Here is a 16,575-nt window from a genome sequence, read left to right on the forward strand (position 1 = left end):
CTAAAACAAAGTGAAAGACTTGTCTTTTAAAAATTGCAATGGGAACAGCTTTGTTCCTGAGATGCTCTCTCCCTCCTCTGGGCTTTGGAGTGAAAGGAAGGTGCTGTGGGCACCACAGGTGGCTTGGGCTGTATAGATGTGTTTTTGCTTATTTTACCATTACAAATCGGGTTTTATAACTGCACTCTCTTTGTAGTGCTGTTCAGGAAAACAGTTTTATAAGAATATAAATGCTTCTTTAGTATTCATAGCCTATAATATCAGCAGGAAAATATGCTCTATTAAACACAACAGTGGGTACTGTTAAAAGTAAGTACCACGATAGAGCCTTTACAATTTGATTGATGCTTCCCATGATTTTACATGAGGTAAATTGTTATTCCCTCAAATACTTTATTTATTGATTTACGGAGATTTATTACTATGTGTCTGATCACTCCATAAATATAAATGAATTTACCTTCAAAATTAATTCTTTTTAAAGACATTTTACAAATAGGCAAAGTAAAGAACACTCCCTCCCTCTCAAAGAAGTAGCGTTCAGACTTTAATATAGGTTTCTTTTATAAGCCAGACAGCAGCTTTCTGACGAAAAACTGTTTCCACTGGAAAATGCACTTGTCAGGCTCAAACTGTTCCATGGAAGTACAGTTTTGATGACTTTTTTTTTTTTTAAAGCTAAGCAGCTGCATCCGAGTTGGAGCTTCTAGGGTGTACAGCTTAGCCTTACCCGGTGGACAGCCTCAAGGCTCGCAGGGTCTCTGACTTCATGGTTGCTGGCACATCTAGGTTTTCCAGAGCCCCATTTTGGAAACAGAGTTTAAAAATCGGGTTTCCCCGTGGCACAAAAATCTGCTCCTGACTCTTAACTTGGACCAGATGGTCCCCAAATTTCAGTCCCGCGACTGAAATTTGACAGAGTATCTAAACATCACTTTATGGTCAATTGTTTATAGATTCTTACCGACCCAGATCGGAAATGGGTGGTTTCTGCCCGTACATTGTAACAGGTAGCAACAAACTCATTCTGTCTGTCTTAATAAGTTCCATTATTTCTTCTGACTGGAGAAGGTGAAAAGCAATCTCACTTGTCTGCTTGCCAGTCTTACTTGGCAGATGGTCATGGAGCAACATTTGGCATTGATGAACAGGGAACTCTAGGAAAGTTACATGGTTATAGCCCTGCAGGGAAGTAGCTGACATTACTAAAACTGAATACATTGGAATTATATGAATAAGAGTTTGAGTCTGTAACACCAGTTGCAGGAAGGAAAAAGGGCCCTGCAACGAGTCCAATTGTGTTGCTCACATTCACCTCGTTTACCACTTTGTAATTATCCAGAACCAGTGGAAGGTAACGGTACTGTTTGCTTTGACTTAACTGGTTTCTGGCCAAGCACTTAATGGAAAGACTAGGTGTCAGCGAAGTTGGTGTAATCAGAATACTTGAAATTGCATTAGCAACGAGATTCCTAAATAAATACAGTATAAAAGTCTTGTTAGTTAGAAAATGTGCATAAATAATGTTTGTTTATATTGAGATTGTTTGTCTTAAGTTGCCTCACCGTATGAGGTAACTGTTGGTTTACCTTAGACATTGCAATACTGGGGTTGAAGAAACTTTCTGAAAGGACCAAGGACAAAATAATAATAGAAAACTCTTCCTAAAACAATAAACACTTTAAGTCTGTCTCTAATTTGTATACAGTGTTTTAATAAAGGAGTTTCTCGGAAGTACTAGTTGTAGCTAGCTTCAGTTGTGTTAATCTATTGAGTAATTGCTCACAATATTAATAGAGGTTGTAAATTTTTCCTCTGATAAGATTACTAACATACAAAAAAAGGAGGCACGTTTCCCATTTTTTAAGCTATTCTTTCTAGCTTTACTTGCATGGATAGACATGTTAAATAAATAGGACAACTTAGATTAAAAAAATTATTATCTGCGGAGGGTCATAGAATCATTTCAACTTTTCTATTTTAACCATAAAATCACGAGTAGGATTGTGTCATGTCCTGTCAGCTTTCGTTGTAAACGTCTAGTGATGTAGTTATTTGAACGGGTAGATTGGGTGAGAGGAATGGGTTGGAAAGAAAAATTTCTATGGACTCTCATTAAGAAGAGCAATAAGCAGTAGGTCCTTCATACTCTTTTCACCCTATCTCTCTACATCCACCCACATCCTTAATTTTTTAGGTAGCAAGTAATTTTTGCCAATGAAGTATTTACATATTTTGGCTCTATTCATTGCATAATGTCATGGTTGGCATGTTTCACTCATAGATACATACATAGTTCTGCTCATGGACAAACAGGAACAGGTAAAGTGCTTCTGAGTAAAGAAGAGAAAGCAACATGAAGCGTAAAATAGCTTATCATTTAAAGAGCACCAGATTTCCTCTGTGTTCACAAATGATGATGGATGTGATCCCTCAATTTGTATTTAAATGGGAGTTTTGCTCAAAACTTTTTGCTCATGCTACTTTTCCAGATATGGAATGATATGAGACAAGGTTTGCCCATTCTGATCCTGTTGCTCGGATGTTACTGATTTGATTTTGTGTTTATAATGTAATCTTCAATTTGTAGTAGTGTATGTGATCTAAAAACCCCAACAACCAAAAGCATACAGTCCTGTTGAAAACATACAACACTTCTAGATTTAATTACTGAAATGTATATTGGATTATTTACTTTTCCTGGTTCTATGCTTCTACTTTTAAAACGTATTTCTGAGTAAAAATCAGAATTCATTCTTTTTTTTTTTTTTTTTTTTTTTTTTACCCCAGACCAAATGTGTGTGGATCACGTTACAATGCTTACTGTTGCCCTGGATGGAAAACTTTACCTGGTGGAAACCAATGCATAGTCCGTAAGTTTATCCAGTTATGTGTTAATGACTGAGGTTTATCTTTGTCCCTCTATGTCAGGGTATTTTTGATTGTGTACCAAGAGCTGAAATACATTTCTATATGTTAGCATCTGTACATCATTTCTTTACCATTTTAAATATATTAAGCTAATATACAAAGTTTTGTGGGCTACAATACAGTGATGTGATACCGGTATTTAACAAAGGATTAATCTCATCCACATGTTCTGTTTAAGTCTGTGGTAGAGGGATCCAAGGGGTGTGTGGACTCTCAGGAGTGAGTAGCTGTAGAGTATGTTAATCTATTTAAATAAATGGAAGGAGGCAACAGCATCAGGCCAGCAAGTACATTTGCTTGTTTGGACCGTATCCCTGAAATATATATGTAGAGATATAAATGTATACATACTGCTGTATGCATATTCATGTGTACTGGTACAGTGTACCAGACATAATTGTTAAAGGCACTGCCTAAGGCTGATACGACCCTCTCCAGACATAATGAGGCAACGTACTGTCAGTTGGGAATTGCTACACTTGTGTGTGTCTGCTGCAGAAATAAAGGGAGCATTGTAATGCTGCTTCAGTGCCATCCTTCCTTCAAGAGTAGTCTGGTAGAATGGACCACAGTTTCACTTTTCCAAGGAAATCTCCCTGTATCTAGAGTGGCCTGTGGCATGTTCCCAGACCTTTTCATAAGAGATTGTGAAGGTCTAGGTTTTTAGCTGTGCCCTGTAGAGATGTAGATGAACAGGAGGAACTGTTTTGGAATTTGTTGTGTGCAATTTAATAAGTTTGTAGGTATTTATGTTATGGTGCTGAATGCGTATTTTCTATCAGGTGTTTTTTATGTGTTTGGGGTTTTTGAAGCATATTTTAAAGGCATTTATGTTTTCTTTACAGCAATCTGCAGACATTCCTGTGGGGATGGATTTTGCTCTAGACCAAACATGTGCACATGCCCAAATGGTCAGATAGCCCCCTCCTGTGGTTCAAAATCAAGTAAGTATTTCTTCTGTGTCTTTGATATTGCTCTTTTGAGTCTGTGAAGCTGCTAAGGTATGTAAGGTAGTTGAGTGGTCAATATTTAAGACAAATAACCTCTGAGTCACCAGACGTACTTTTACCACAGGAAAGAAAGCGTAGCCTCCTATGATGAAACTGAAGAATGACTCAGAGGCTAGCTATTGGGAACATTCTTTTTTGCCAAATTAAAACCAAATTAGTTTTGTTGGAAGCTATATTCATTTACCAGTTTGTAACACTAATTCCAGTCTTCCTTGCTTTCTGGAAAATGCCTTATCTCTATTCAGCACTAGACATGCACACATATACAGCACAAAAGTTGTAGTGATAGAGACAACTGTTGGCAATTGGCTGCATTTGACTTGCATTGTAGTTCTGCTCTCGTTTTGGGGGCTACTAAGCCAGACACTATGCTGTATTTTACATACACGGGCCTACAAGTGTTACAGCATTTCCTTGCCAGGCTCAGTATGTGTCTTCTGAATCTAATGTTCTGACCTTATTCAGCTGGTACTTCTGTAGGTGCTAGAGGTTGAGAACTGGTCAGGGTTTTAAAGTGGAACAGCTTGTCATCAGAAAAAAATAGATGCTTTGGAAATGAAACTTTTCAGAGATATGACTTTTCTTGGAAATGTTTGGATTTCAGGATTTCAAGGAAGGTTCCCTAGATCCAGAAAAAAATAAGTTAAATTAAATTCATTCAATGAACCAGATAGCTTGATTGTTAATCAGGGATAGAGTATCTGCTATGAAGTAGGATTTTGCTTGGAATAGTATCTCAGTTTGTATCTGAGATGCTAGCTGTAATCTCCACTGTATTCTCATTTGAGTATGATGCTTGTCTCTTAGAATGTAGAAGATTTTGATTTTTGTATAAAATGTGAAGTTTCTGGAAAGAATTTTGTGGGAAACTGGTTCTCACAAATGCCTGTAACTATCTGAACAACATATTAAGTCAGTGGGGATGCACTCAGCTGAGTTCTGTAATATTATGTGAAATGGTCATCCTTTTAATTCTGAATATCTTTTCAGACTCAGTGTGTGGTCTGCTTTGCCCCTCTGTTTTTTACCTTGTCATTTTTTTGCTTTCCTAGTTGATAAGAGTTTTCCCACATAACTGACCACTTCAGCTTGTGGCTTTAGCATCCTTTTCATGCAGTAACAGTGGAAAAACAATAACAACTGTGGAATGTAATGGAATGGCATGTACTAAAATGGTAAATATTGTTCTTTGTAGTTCAGCCCCTTTCTCAGGCTCCTGTGATGTCTGTTAGGGAGAGGCCAGTGTGAGGAGGGTATAGAGCTATGGAGCTCCCAGAGAGTACTGGAAGGAGGAAGGGTGGAAAATGCTTCATAAATGTGTGTGTTGTTGTGTTCCTGCCTTGGTTTGCAGCTACTGTTTTACCAGGTGCATTTGCCTTAATCCTATAAGCCAGTAAAGGAAAATATGACCTTCTCCCAAGTCCCCTTCAGGGTACAGAAGGAGAGATATATCCTTACATGTTACATGTTTTGGCACCTTTGTAAAAGGCAGGAACGAGTGGGCCTTAATATTGCTTCATTTTTTTTTCTTAGGCCACATTGAAGTATTTTATGAGTCAAGACTTAAAAGAAAAATAGAGTATGAGTAAAGTTACAGTTTTTCTTGCGATTCTTTTTCTGAAATATTCTACCATCGATCTCCATAGTTTTAGCCTTCATAGGAGTTGCACAGATAAATCGGTGCAGAAGGACTTTACTGCAGTTTTCAGTAAAGCAGCTTCTAAAGCCAATATGACATAGCTGTTTTGGTGGTTGGCGATTACTTCTCCAAGGTGTGACTATTCTACTAATCATAAGCTTTAACCAGTGCTGACGTTATTTTCCTTGCATTGCTACATAGGTTTGCCCACTTTTAAACGTTGCTTTTCTGTATACGGTATAAGTATTAACACTTTACAAATAGACTTAGCAGTTGGCTTTAAAAAGATATTGCTTATACCTTGTTTAATCAGTGCAATAATTTAAGATGCATTTTGTGTGTGTGGTCACATCACCTTTATTTATTAAAACAAGCCAATTCTAAAAGCAAAAGTGTCTTCTGTTATTGTAGAGAGAAAAGACTCTGTTGCCTCTGTGCACTCTTGTGTAATAATGTTTATGACCCAGCACCTCATTAGGGCTTACAGAACATACACTTTCTGTAAGTCATTTGCTTTGTTGGCACTGTAGACAAAATCCATGAATACGTATTTACACAATAGACCACAATGACTTAAATCTGCTATTAGGAAACAAAATAAACATAAACATAAAAAATACTGTTTGACATCAAAGGGTTACTGTCAACTCCCGTTGGTAACAATTAATATTTTGTCAGAATATGCGTTCATGAAACCTTATTTTAATTATACATTTTAAAAAATGAGAAAAAACTCTTAATAAAATAATAAAAAAAATCAAAATTGGATGATACAAGTTTGTCGCTTTCAAAATACCAGTGAGAAATATGACTGAAAATACCATAATTTCTCAGAATTAAACGCAGAGCTTATGATATATGAGATGTGCCCGAGTCTTCTTTTGGATATTTTAAGCTACGTGTGTCTTTAATATTTAAGGAGTCAGTAGTGGGCACAGGTTTATAGTATGTACAGCCATAGGCAGAAACCGAATTCATGGTGGCTCTTACAGACTGGTTGTCTGCTGGACTCATAAATAATTGATGCAGATGGGAAGGCGTGTGGATTGGAAAGCAAAACAAAGCTTTCAAGTTTGGTTCTTACGCAGGTCAGTTGTTGGGACTTTCCTGGTTACAAGTCAGCTTTAGGAATCTGATTCGTGGTTGAAAAGATCAACTGGTGGTTTTCTCAGGAGGGATTTTTGTGACATCAGTGAACTTGCTGGCCGAGCAGTGGTTATTTCTGTGTAATCAGTGAATTTTTGGGTGTGCTTACAGTAGGCTTGGAGATAAGATTGCCACGAGTGGAGGTGCCCACCCTGCTGACTGCGATGTGCGGCGGCTCTGCGGGTGTCGGTGCATATGCACGGAGGGGTCCTGTGCCCCACGCTGCACCCGCCCGGGCCACGGCTGCTTTGGCCGTGTCTGTTCCTGCTGCAGCCGTGCCCGTTTGTGTGGCACACATTCCCTGCGGTCCTGTCGTGTCGCTGGGAATTGCTGCCCTGCCTCTGTGGGAGCGGGGCAGTGAGGGAGGAGGAGCAGGGTCTCTCCTTCAGCATCCGGCACCCCCTGCTGCCCCCAGGGTTGTGGGTCAGCTGTGTCTCTGAGCTCAGCCACTGGTTTTCCTTCTAGCCTGTTTTAGTCAGGATGGCTTGGGCTGGCCTAGGCAGGGAGGGTGTTCAATGATGGGGCTGTGTCTGAGGGACGGCAGCCATGGCAGAAGCAGTGGGAGCTGTGGTGGGTGCCGGGGGTGGCAGCTGGCGGGAACAAGTGTCTGTGCCCCCCAGTGGGCCGGCGATGCCACCTGAGGGTGGAATGGGGACTGCCCCACTCCCCTGAGCTGCTTCAGAGCACCCGCCCAGGACCAGGGTCTTCCTCAGAGCCTTCGCTGCAGCGGGAGGCCGGAGCCTGGCCCTGGCTTCACGCCCCGGGATCCTGCTCCTCGGGGTGGTGTGGGAGATGTCTGTTCAACGTCAGTAGAACCTGGAGCTCAGCCCCGTCCCTTATGTTCTGCTGCTGTCAGAGGCAGTAAGAGGTCTTGAATTTTAAATGTTTCCAGAGTTTTCAAGGCTGCTGCGGGTTTCCTCAGCACGCCGTGCGGGGCTGCAGGCCTGTCCCAGTGCTGGCTGCCATCTCTCCCGTGAGGCAGTCGCTCGACAGAGAAAGCACGCTGAGCATCTGGGATGCCATGAGACCATCATTCCTTGTTTACAGCTCCTGGCAGGCAAAGCCCTGCGTCACGCACGGCCGGGCTTGGGAGCGTTTCCTCGGCAGTGGCACGGAGAGGCGAGAGGCGGTCCGGTCTCTGCCGCCGGTGCCCGCCGGCCAGCCCCGCGGAGCACCCTCGGCCCGAGGTGCCGGGCGAGCGGCTCCGCTCCGCCACCTGTCCCACCCGAGGGTCACAGACTCCACACCTCACCGCTCGTAGTTTGGGATCGCAGAGCAGATGGCGCGCGTGTTACCTGTGGGCTGCTCGGTGAGCTCCCGAACATTTTGTGAGCGGTTGTGGTGCGGGAGTGCTCTCAGTGTGATGAAGCCTTGACTCAGTTTTGCTGAAAGTTTGTTGAGAAAGTCGGAACGGTTCTGCTCAAGTGTGCAGCTTGTCGTTTCACTTTGATAAACTCTGCAAACCTTGCCCACGCACAAAGCGTGTGCGGGTGCGTTTCGTCTCGCTGGCTCGTTGCAGGTTTATAAAGCTGCGTTCCTGCAGCTACTCCTGTTTTGACTTCAGAAGTTTCTAGTGCAGACTGTTTACAAATTGGATCTGAAAGAGAACAATAATTAAATAAAAGCAATAATTTATTAATGTTGTTAACAAAGGCAAAACTTTGTGCATTGATTTACCAGCCTTATAGTAATTCTTGTGCTTTTTCCTTGAGTCTCTGTCGGTGTGATACCTTGGAACAGGTTATTTAATTTACTGGAATATCTCCACGGATGTTAATGGAATTGTTGATATAGCTGAGAAAAAAGCCTCTGGACCTGCATTAATATGCTACTTTTCAAAAATATAATCTCAAAATCATCATCTGAGCTCCAGACAGCCTTCGCATGTGTTTCTATAAACTTTTGGAAGGGTAATATTTCAGAATAGTCTGTATGATTTTGGAAATACCCTCAAACCTTTTCAACATTCCCTCAGAAAAGGGCAGAAAATAAATAATTAGTTTACTGATTGTATGTCACCGATTTTCTGGCATGGTAATAAGGGAGAAAGCTTACTGGTTTGAGTGGCTCATTTTAGTAAAGATGACTGGGTGTCCCAGCAGTCTCCCATAATGATTTTAGTTTTAAAAGGAGGAAGAAATATTTTACCTTGGAAAAGTTCCTTTAAGAAGCAGTAAGACAAATTATGGAAACTTTGTGTGTGTGTGTGATGTGTAAAACCACTCCTTTTCCCAAAATGGGGAAATATACTTTACTTTTACTTGAACAAATAATATGAAAATCATCATATAAGCTACTGTTAACCTTTTTATCTCAAATGTAGTTCAAACTATTTAAATGGCTTTGGTCTTCATGTGGGAATGGAAATTAGCTCTTGGCATAGCTTGCTCTAATTGAAATCAGTGTGTGGTTTTTAAGTTCCTTCCCTGCTTGACAGATGATATCATTTCCTACGCTTTTTGTAATCCCTTCTGTTTTTCTAAGATTGTATAAAGCTGAGTTGAACTACACATTTTAAAGTAACTATACACCTTTTTCTGACCTACTTAGGACATTGTCCAAAAATCTTCACCAGATATTCACTCTGTATTTGCAGACAATTTTACTTTTTGTCGAGGAATGTTAGTACATTTTTGCTGCCTGAAGTACTGAAGTACATCCAAAGTAGAACAAAGATGTATCGTAACTATTAGACACATAAGAAATGTAATTGAAGAATTAAGAGTACCAGTGTTCAGAATGCTAGATTATTTTCAATCCTTTCTCCAATTGCATGTTTAACTTATGTTCTGTGGATTCATATTGCTATAGAAGGCAATACAGTTAAAATTATTATTTCTACTTGAAAATAAAAATAAAATTCCATTCACATATTTCTGAACTGTAAAAAGCCAAATGATGCTTAAGGGCTTTGTGCAACAGGAAAAATTCAGTGGTTGGCATGGCACCTGTTAGCAACAGGCTCTGGCGGGACATGCAATTTCTGTTTTTCAGTCCTGAGCATTTCAGACAGTGTGGTGTAGGGTATCCACTGCTCCATCACGATCTACTGAAATGCTGATTTGACTGCAATCCTATCTGGGGAGGAGCCTTTCATGTGGTTCCTGTTAAGAGGGAAACCATTTCCCGGCTGCTTACTGGAGTGCCTGCCCTGGTTAACAGCTGTGTCTGACAGCAGGACCTGTAAAGAGGACTTCACTTTGTTGGGAGTCCTGCCCGCTTCTGTATGCCTGATGAAAAGTCGGACGTACTTTCAAGTTGTTCCTAACCTCTAGTTAAAAAAGATATTTGTCCTTATTACTAGAAAAATGCAGTTCAGACTTTTGCTTTACTGGCATGGGTCTTAAGCTGCACGTTAATCTTTATAAATGGTGGGGCTGCAGCTGAGGAGAGCGTGCTGCTGCTCCCCTGCCTCTGCTCCGTGCAGGGAAAGGTCGTTGGCTCTGGGGAAGTGCTGTCTGTGAGCTCCGCAGCCCCCAAGCACAGCAGCCGACAGCAGCTTTACCTGGAGATGGGATGAGCCCACAGATTTCATACAGAAAGAAATTGCTCTGTTGTTTTTCCTTTTCATACAAGAAGTCCTACCTGGGCAGATCAGCTTCTGGTATTGCGTGTGTTGGCTGAACTGGGCTGTCTTCAGGTGCTTTCTTATGTGTGTCCTTCTAATACTTCCCTTCCCCATTGCCCAGACGATAAAACTGTCTTTATTCTTGGTGATATCTGCCAGAAGTTTAGTACTTTTCGTTTATTGATGGCCTTTTCTCATCATTGCAAACTAGGAGACGAATTCTGTGGGTGTATGCTCATATGAAATGCCTTTGACTTCAGAGAACGAGGGTAGTATCAAATTCTCACACATCATGTCTTGTATTCCTTAGGAATCGTAAATCAATATTGCTTTCTGTACTGACATTTTAAGATTCTAAGTTTCTAATACTGGCTTCTAGTTGATAGAATCAATCCTTTAAAAAAATAAATTCCTTAGCAGACAGTTAAGTGTTTCTGACTGGTTTGCTTTAACTGAGGAAAATCTTTTTTACTTTCAAGTACAACACTGTAACATCCGGTGCATGAATGGAGGTAGCTGCAGTGATGACCATTGTCTCTGTCAGAAGGGATACACAGGAACACACTGTGGACAGCGTAAGTACACTTTTGTTCATGTAGATATGTGTACAGTTGAGTAATTCTGGGATGTGTGGGTTGATCACCCTTTAGCACTAAGTTTCAACTGATGTTGAGCTTGCTTTTGGTCAGGTACAGTGGAATTTTACAGGAAAACACATGACTTTCAAATGAATGCTGAGTGAATTCTTTCTGATCAGAACTATTAAAATAAACATCATGTGAATTCATAATAATTGGATATAACTTGATCCTGTAGTTCTCACACTACCATAATTCCCATTGACCTCCAGGGCTTTCCACTCACTAGAGCAATAGGCTGTACATTTAGAATTGACATGGGATTCAGTTTTCATTTTATAGACAAAATTAAGCTTTTTAATACAAAGCCTTGTTTTAATTTCAGGGGTTTGCTTCAGACTTAGCTAGTACGCTTTAGGAATTCTGCTCATTATGATGTTGTCTTATTAGAGTTGATCGACATATTTTTGATTTCCTCGATCAATTCTGAGCCAACAGCATTCCTGGATCTGCTGCTTGAAATCTCTCCCAAATTGACTCTGGTGGTCTCTTGCTCTTCTTGGCTGGAATACTGTGAAGAAACTCGAATAAGGATGTAGACACTGCTTTTAACCAAGGCTGTCATGTTGCTATCTAGTGAACTATTGGTCTGACAGAGAAAATGTGTTCTGCTCATTTAATGAAAACCTTTTGTGCTCTGTCAAAATCAATGGCACACTTACATGAACTTCAGTGGGACCAGGAATTTACCCTAATAATCTGGAAGAGAATCACATGGTGAAAGGATTAAGAATTGTATTTCTGCCTTCTCTGTGAAATATCAAGTGGATAAAAGAGGATAAATGGAAACTTTCTTTCTACTGAAGTGAATGTGAAACGGAACAAAGAATAACATTACTCAATGAGCATCAAATTGTATTTAAAAGCCCTTTCTTCATGCGAATGTTGTATTTTCTGATTATTTTTGAGAGCAACTGCTTTTGGAGTTTGTTAGGAGGAAAACTGGGTTCTGAATGTAGTGACAGTGTTGTACAGGGGAGGAATATCTTGGATTTATGTAGTCAAAATAGGTATTGATTACATTTTGCTATCCTGGTTGATAGCATGAATTATTTAGCATCAGCAAACAGCATTTTAATACTGAATTGTTTTTCCATTATGGTAGAGGAACAAATACATTTTAAAATTTGCTTTTGAATAGGGAATAATTTTGAGGGTTCAGAGATAAAATTCTCTTGCATCTTCTATCTGCAGTCTCTACTATTTCAGTATTTCTTTGTTGAAAGTTTGAAAGAGATGTTATTTTGAGGTTATGGAATTGTCTCGCCATCCTAAAGAGAAAGGCTCTGAGAGGTCAGAAAAGCTGTGATTGTTACTGTGTTTATATTATACTCCCTTGGAAAGATGAACTTGTGATACTAGTGAGGCCAGGAAATAAGAAAAGATCATAAGTAGATTCTGGAAGATAAAGTATCCTGTCCTATTATGTTTGTGGTTTTTACCAGCTTACCTGAGCTGGTCAAGTACATACGTTTATGTCTTTCTGGAAATAGCTCTATAAAGATTGCTTTTTGCCTTTCCTCTGATACAGCTGTCTGTGAAAATGGATGTCTAAATGGAGGGAGATGTGTGGCTCCAAACCGATGTGCTTGCACATATGGCTTTACTGGACCCCAGTGTGAAAGAGGTATGTGCCCTAAGCAGTGAGAAAAAATTGATGTTCCAAACTGCTTCATAGTAACTTGAAAATACTTAAATAGTAATATGAAATAAAATATTTAAATAGTAATGTTTTATTGCTGTCTCTGAATAAGGTAAAATAGAATTAACCTTCTTGTAGAATGCAACATAAGGGAACTTTTACTAAAAGGAAAACTCTGGTCTAAGAAAATTGTGGAGATATTACTTATGGAATAACAAATTAAAATGATAACAACTTTTTTTTTCTGAGTAAAAATGCCATTTAGGAAACTTTAGCATTGATATTTAAAAACAAACATTCTATCTTATCTTCTTTTGTGACTTTTATGTGTCAGAAGTGTTGATTGGTATGATTTTAATGGTTGGTTCTTCAGTGGGTTTACCAAATGTCATTTTCTTTTCCAGGGGCAAAAATCGCTATTTACTTGCTAAAACAGTAGGGTTGTCCAGCCATTACCTATTCTAATCTGTAGTTGAATTGATTGGATGTGTTTTCATTAATCTCAAGACTGAAAATAAATTTTAAGTAGCATTTTTAGCAGTATGTGAGCTTCTTAAGGATAGAGGCCAGATGAAACACATGCAACTGATTAAAGCCTTTCTTTTGTTTACTTTTTTGCTATGAAAACACTGCAATGGGAGAGGTGCTAAATGAAAAATATTGATAAGTGTTTTTGCTGAAACTTCGATTCAGTTTCTAAGTCACCAGAAAAGCTCTTTGTATCTCTGATACTTTTGCTTACCAATGATAAGCAGTGTCTTGTCTCTGGCATGTTTTGGTTTTGGCAGAGTTTATTCAATTATTTCCATTTTGTGCAAACTTATTGTTGTCAGTTTTAGCTTTTTTATTTGCATATCCATAGTGATAATGACAGCTGTTTCCAGATGAAAACACAGATAAACCAACTATCTTATCTAGTATATGGATCTTTTTTCAGGGTTATTAAACCAATTTAGTGGCTCATTTGAGAGAGATACAGTGAACAATGTTTAGGTGTAATCTTTCTGGTTGAATTTTGTAATATTTAAAATAAAACATTTTCATTTGTTAGAGCTAGCAATAATCTGTTTAGTTGGAATTCATGCATACTACTCATACAATAGATTGCGTTACAGATTTGTGAACTTGGGACAGAATAGACTTTAATAACCTGAATTTAGGCTTGCATGTAGGGGATGTGCTTAGCCCATGAAATTTCTGTCGGTGATTGCGTCAGATGGTCACTCTTGTCAGTGTTGCACCTGGAGTGATGATTGCTTTTTTATATGGGGCAGCATAGATGGCTGATGCAGGACAACAAATCTTAGGGAACAGAAGCTCTTCATTCTGTGCTAGAGCAGATGGTAGGATGAAGCAGGTGTTTCTTGCACTCAGTACAGCAGATAAAATTGCTGTATTGGCACTGCGTGAAGTCTTGCCAATTGTGCACTCAAATGTTGTAAAAGTAGCTCCAACTTTCAAAGTGAAAAGTTTTTTTCTGAATGAAAGAGTAGTTCTGTTCTGAATTTGGGATCTCATCACTGGTGAGAGTAAGAGGAATGGAAAATTAGGTTTAAAATCCTAAGTTGAAGAGAATAAAGGCTTTATAGGTAAAGAATGTACTGAGTATTACTGTGAAGGCGTTAAATTTCAAGCAATGACTGCTTGTTCTGCATGGGTGAAGGGTTTGAGTCTTCAGTCCGGTGAGAAGGTGTAAAGTGCAAGTTCAGAAGATTGTTCAGAGCTGCTTTTATGTGGCCTGATCTGGGACCAGTTTGACTCCACCTCATTAGGGCAAGTTTCAAGGCTGAAGCCTGCTAACAGCTTCAGTCCTGTCCCTCGGGGCTCCTGCCTTGTATCGGGTGGAGTGAGAAAATGGTGACACAGAGCCGTTTGAGCCAAATAATGCCGTCATGAAATCCCTCGCATGTTACTGAGCACAGCTGAGGTGGAAATCGTAACTTAGATGCCTTGTCCATGGGCAATTTTTACTTAGAACATGTGTTTGATTCTATAGTTTTCGATAAAAGAGAAAATAGACATTAATGAGCTGTAGTATTTCTGGCCAATGCACTCTGCAGTATGAGGCCAAACGATAGTCATATCTTCCTAGAAACCTCTGAAATTTGGCTTCTTTCACAAGATTTCCTGCAGCCTCTCTACCGAGCTGAGCTAATACATTCCCCTCCTCTAAAAGGGTGTGGTGGTTTTTGGTCCCGGAATCACATTATACCATCAGAAAAACTTTTCTGAGATAACTTTTCAAGTATAAGCTAATGTGATCTTAGTCAGAATAACTTGCATTGTTCAGCACATGCACCTGTGTGGTCATTAGGGAGTTGTCTGGCTGCGTGTGATTTTAACATCTGTCAGCTAAGTAAGAGGTCCATATTTTGAATCTAGCTTTGGAAAGTTATGTGGATTTGTGACACTCCCTGGTGAGCTTCTGATGTATATGTGGATGGATGTTATCAGTAAATTGACAAGATTCATGCCTTTTAGAGTGAACTGTGTCTTTATTAGAAAAGAATAAAGGGTGGGGGGGAGGAACGGGACGGGAACAAAACAAACCCAGAATATCTCTATGCATGGGGTGGGGGGGAAAGGAAATTACTCAAGAGAAATAGTCTCTTAAACTATCCTATTTCTGGGGAAAGCAGGAGAGGACAGATTGTTTTGAACGCGCAATTTCTGGATATAACTGTAACGTGAAGTGATACAGTTTTGTGGCTGCACACTCTCCATCTGTTTGGCTGTGGTTTGACTTCTAGGTTATGCCATGCCACAAGCTAACAATGATGTAAGTAATTTACTGCTGTATATCATGCAGTGCTTTTCTCTACAAGCATCAACTAATAGTAACAGTCCACAGAGTGCTTGTGGCACGTACGTCACAGACCAAAGAATATTCCAGCCTTTACTTCATATGTTGTAGCTTAGAACTGTCTTGAATGAAACAATGTTGAGGCAACCAAATTCATGGGGGTTTTCCAATAGTCTGATATGGAAAACAATTAAAATGTTGCAGGTGGTTGTAGCAAAGTCAGAGCCAGTTTCTTACATCCAGAGGCAAGTTGTGTGGTTCTGTATCTACTGTTTTAAGTAGTTTTTCATACGTTTGGTCCATATTTGAGATACAAATGATATTACCTCAATAAATTGATATTACCTCAGTAAGTGCTGCCCATATGGTTGTTAATGAAGATCTACAAGTCTTCTGTGTAGGTCAATAGCTTCAAATACATGCACAATGAAAGAGCTTTATCTGGTGAAAGACCCGCTGCTTGCACAGTGCAGCAAAGTCCATCAAATCTGTGGCATGAATATTTTTATGTATTTATTCAGGCATTCTTTGAGAGGGTAGCAGCTGGCCTTGGAGAGTTGAGGCACACCAGTTGCTTTTTGTGTGTCTTAGAAGTGTTAATGATGGTATAAAACCCTATAAACATGAGTAAAAGGAATTTTTAGAGTCAGTGTTATCAGTGGAGTTGCTCTCTATGTTCTGGGAGTGAGTACCGTGTCACTGGTGAGATATGCTTTGTAAGAGCCGGGCTGATAACTGTAGGATGGTCAAAAGTGGTGCACGTGTATCATTAGCTCCTAAGCTGTTGTGTGTGGTGTTTGGCACCTTTCTAGAGTGGGAGAAGCCTCCTGGGTGTATTGTCAGGTATATGCAGGTCTGTCATAGGTACAACAGACCTGGCTTTTCTGTGGGATAATGTTCATCAAAAAGGTGAGCTTGACATAAGCTGAACAGTAAAAGTGTAGTGGAGTTGGAAATGCTTCCTACAGCGATTAGGGACACATTTAAAATACGTAGTCCAGAAAGGAAAATATTTCACGGATATTGGCTCAGTTCAAATTCGAACTTCAAGATTCCTTCTGGAAGAATGCTGGAGTTCTCTGGCTGCAATCCAGTGATGGACTTTGACATGCATTTAAAACCAAACCTGAGATGTCAATATGCTTAAAATTGTGCAAGTGCGTAAGGGCCTTGCTGGATTTTGGCCCAAGCTTTCAGA

At 39.8% G+C, this 16,575-nt stretch overlaps 1 protein-coding gene across 1 annotated transcript in view; it reads left to right on the forward strand.

The window, feature by feature from the left end:
* Positions 1-16,575, forward strand: part of FBN1 (fibrillin 1) — a 156,323-nt gene that overhangs the window by 11,960 nt on the left and 127,788 nt on the right. Inside the window, exons 2-5 of the mRNA XM_086620462.1 lie at positions 2,791-2,873; positions 3,777-3,875; positions 10,774-10,869; positions 12,464-12,559. Coding sequence (XP_086476588.1) covers positions 2,791-2,873; positions 3,777-3,875; positions 10,774-10,869; positions 12,464-12,559 — 374 coding nt within the window. The remainder of the gene's footprint in view (positions 1-2,790; positions 2,874-3,776; positions 3,876-10,773; positions 10,870-12,463; positions 12,560-16,575) is intronic.

The sequence above is a fragment of the Tauraco erythrolophus genome, chromosome 14, assembly GCF_009769465.1.
Source record: "Tauraco erythrolophus isolate bTauEry1 chromosome 14, bTauEry1.pri, whole genome shotgun sequence".
Taxonomy (NCBI): domain Eukaryota; kingdom Metazoa; phylum Chordata; class Aves; order Musophagiformes; family Musophagidae; genus Tauraco; species Tauraco erythrolophus.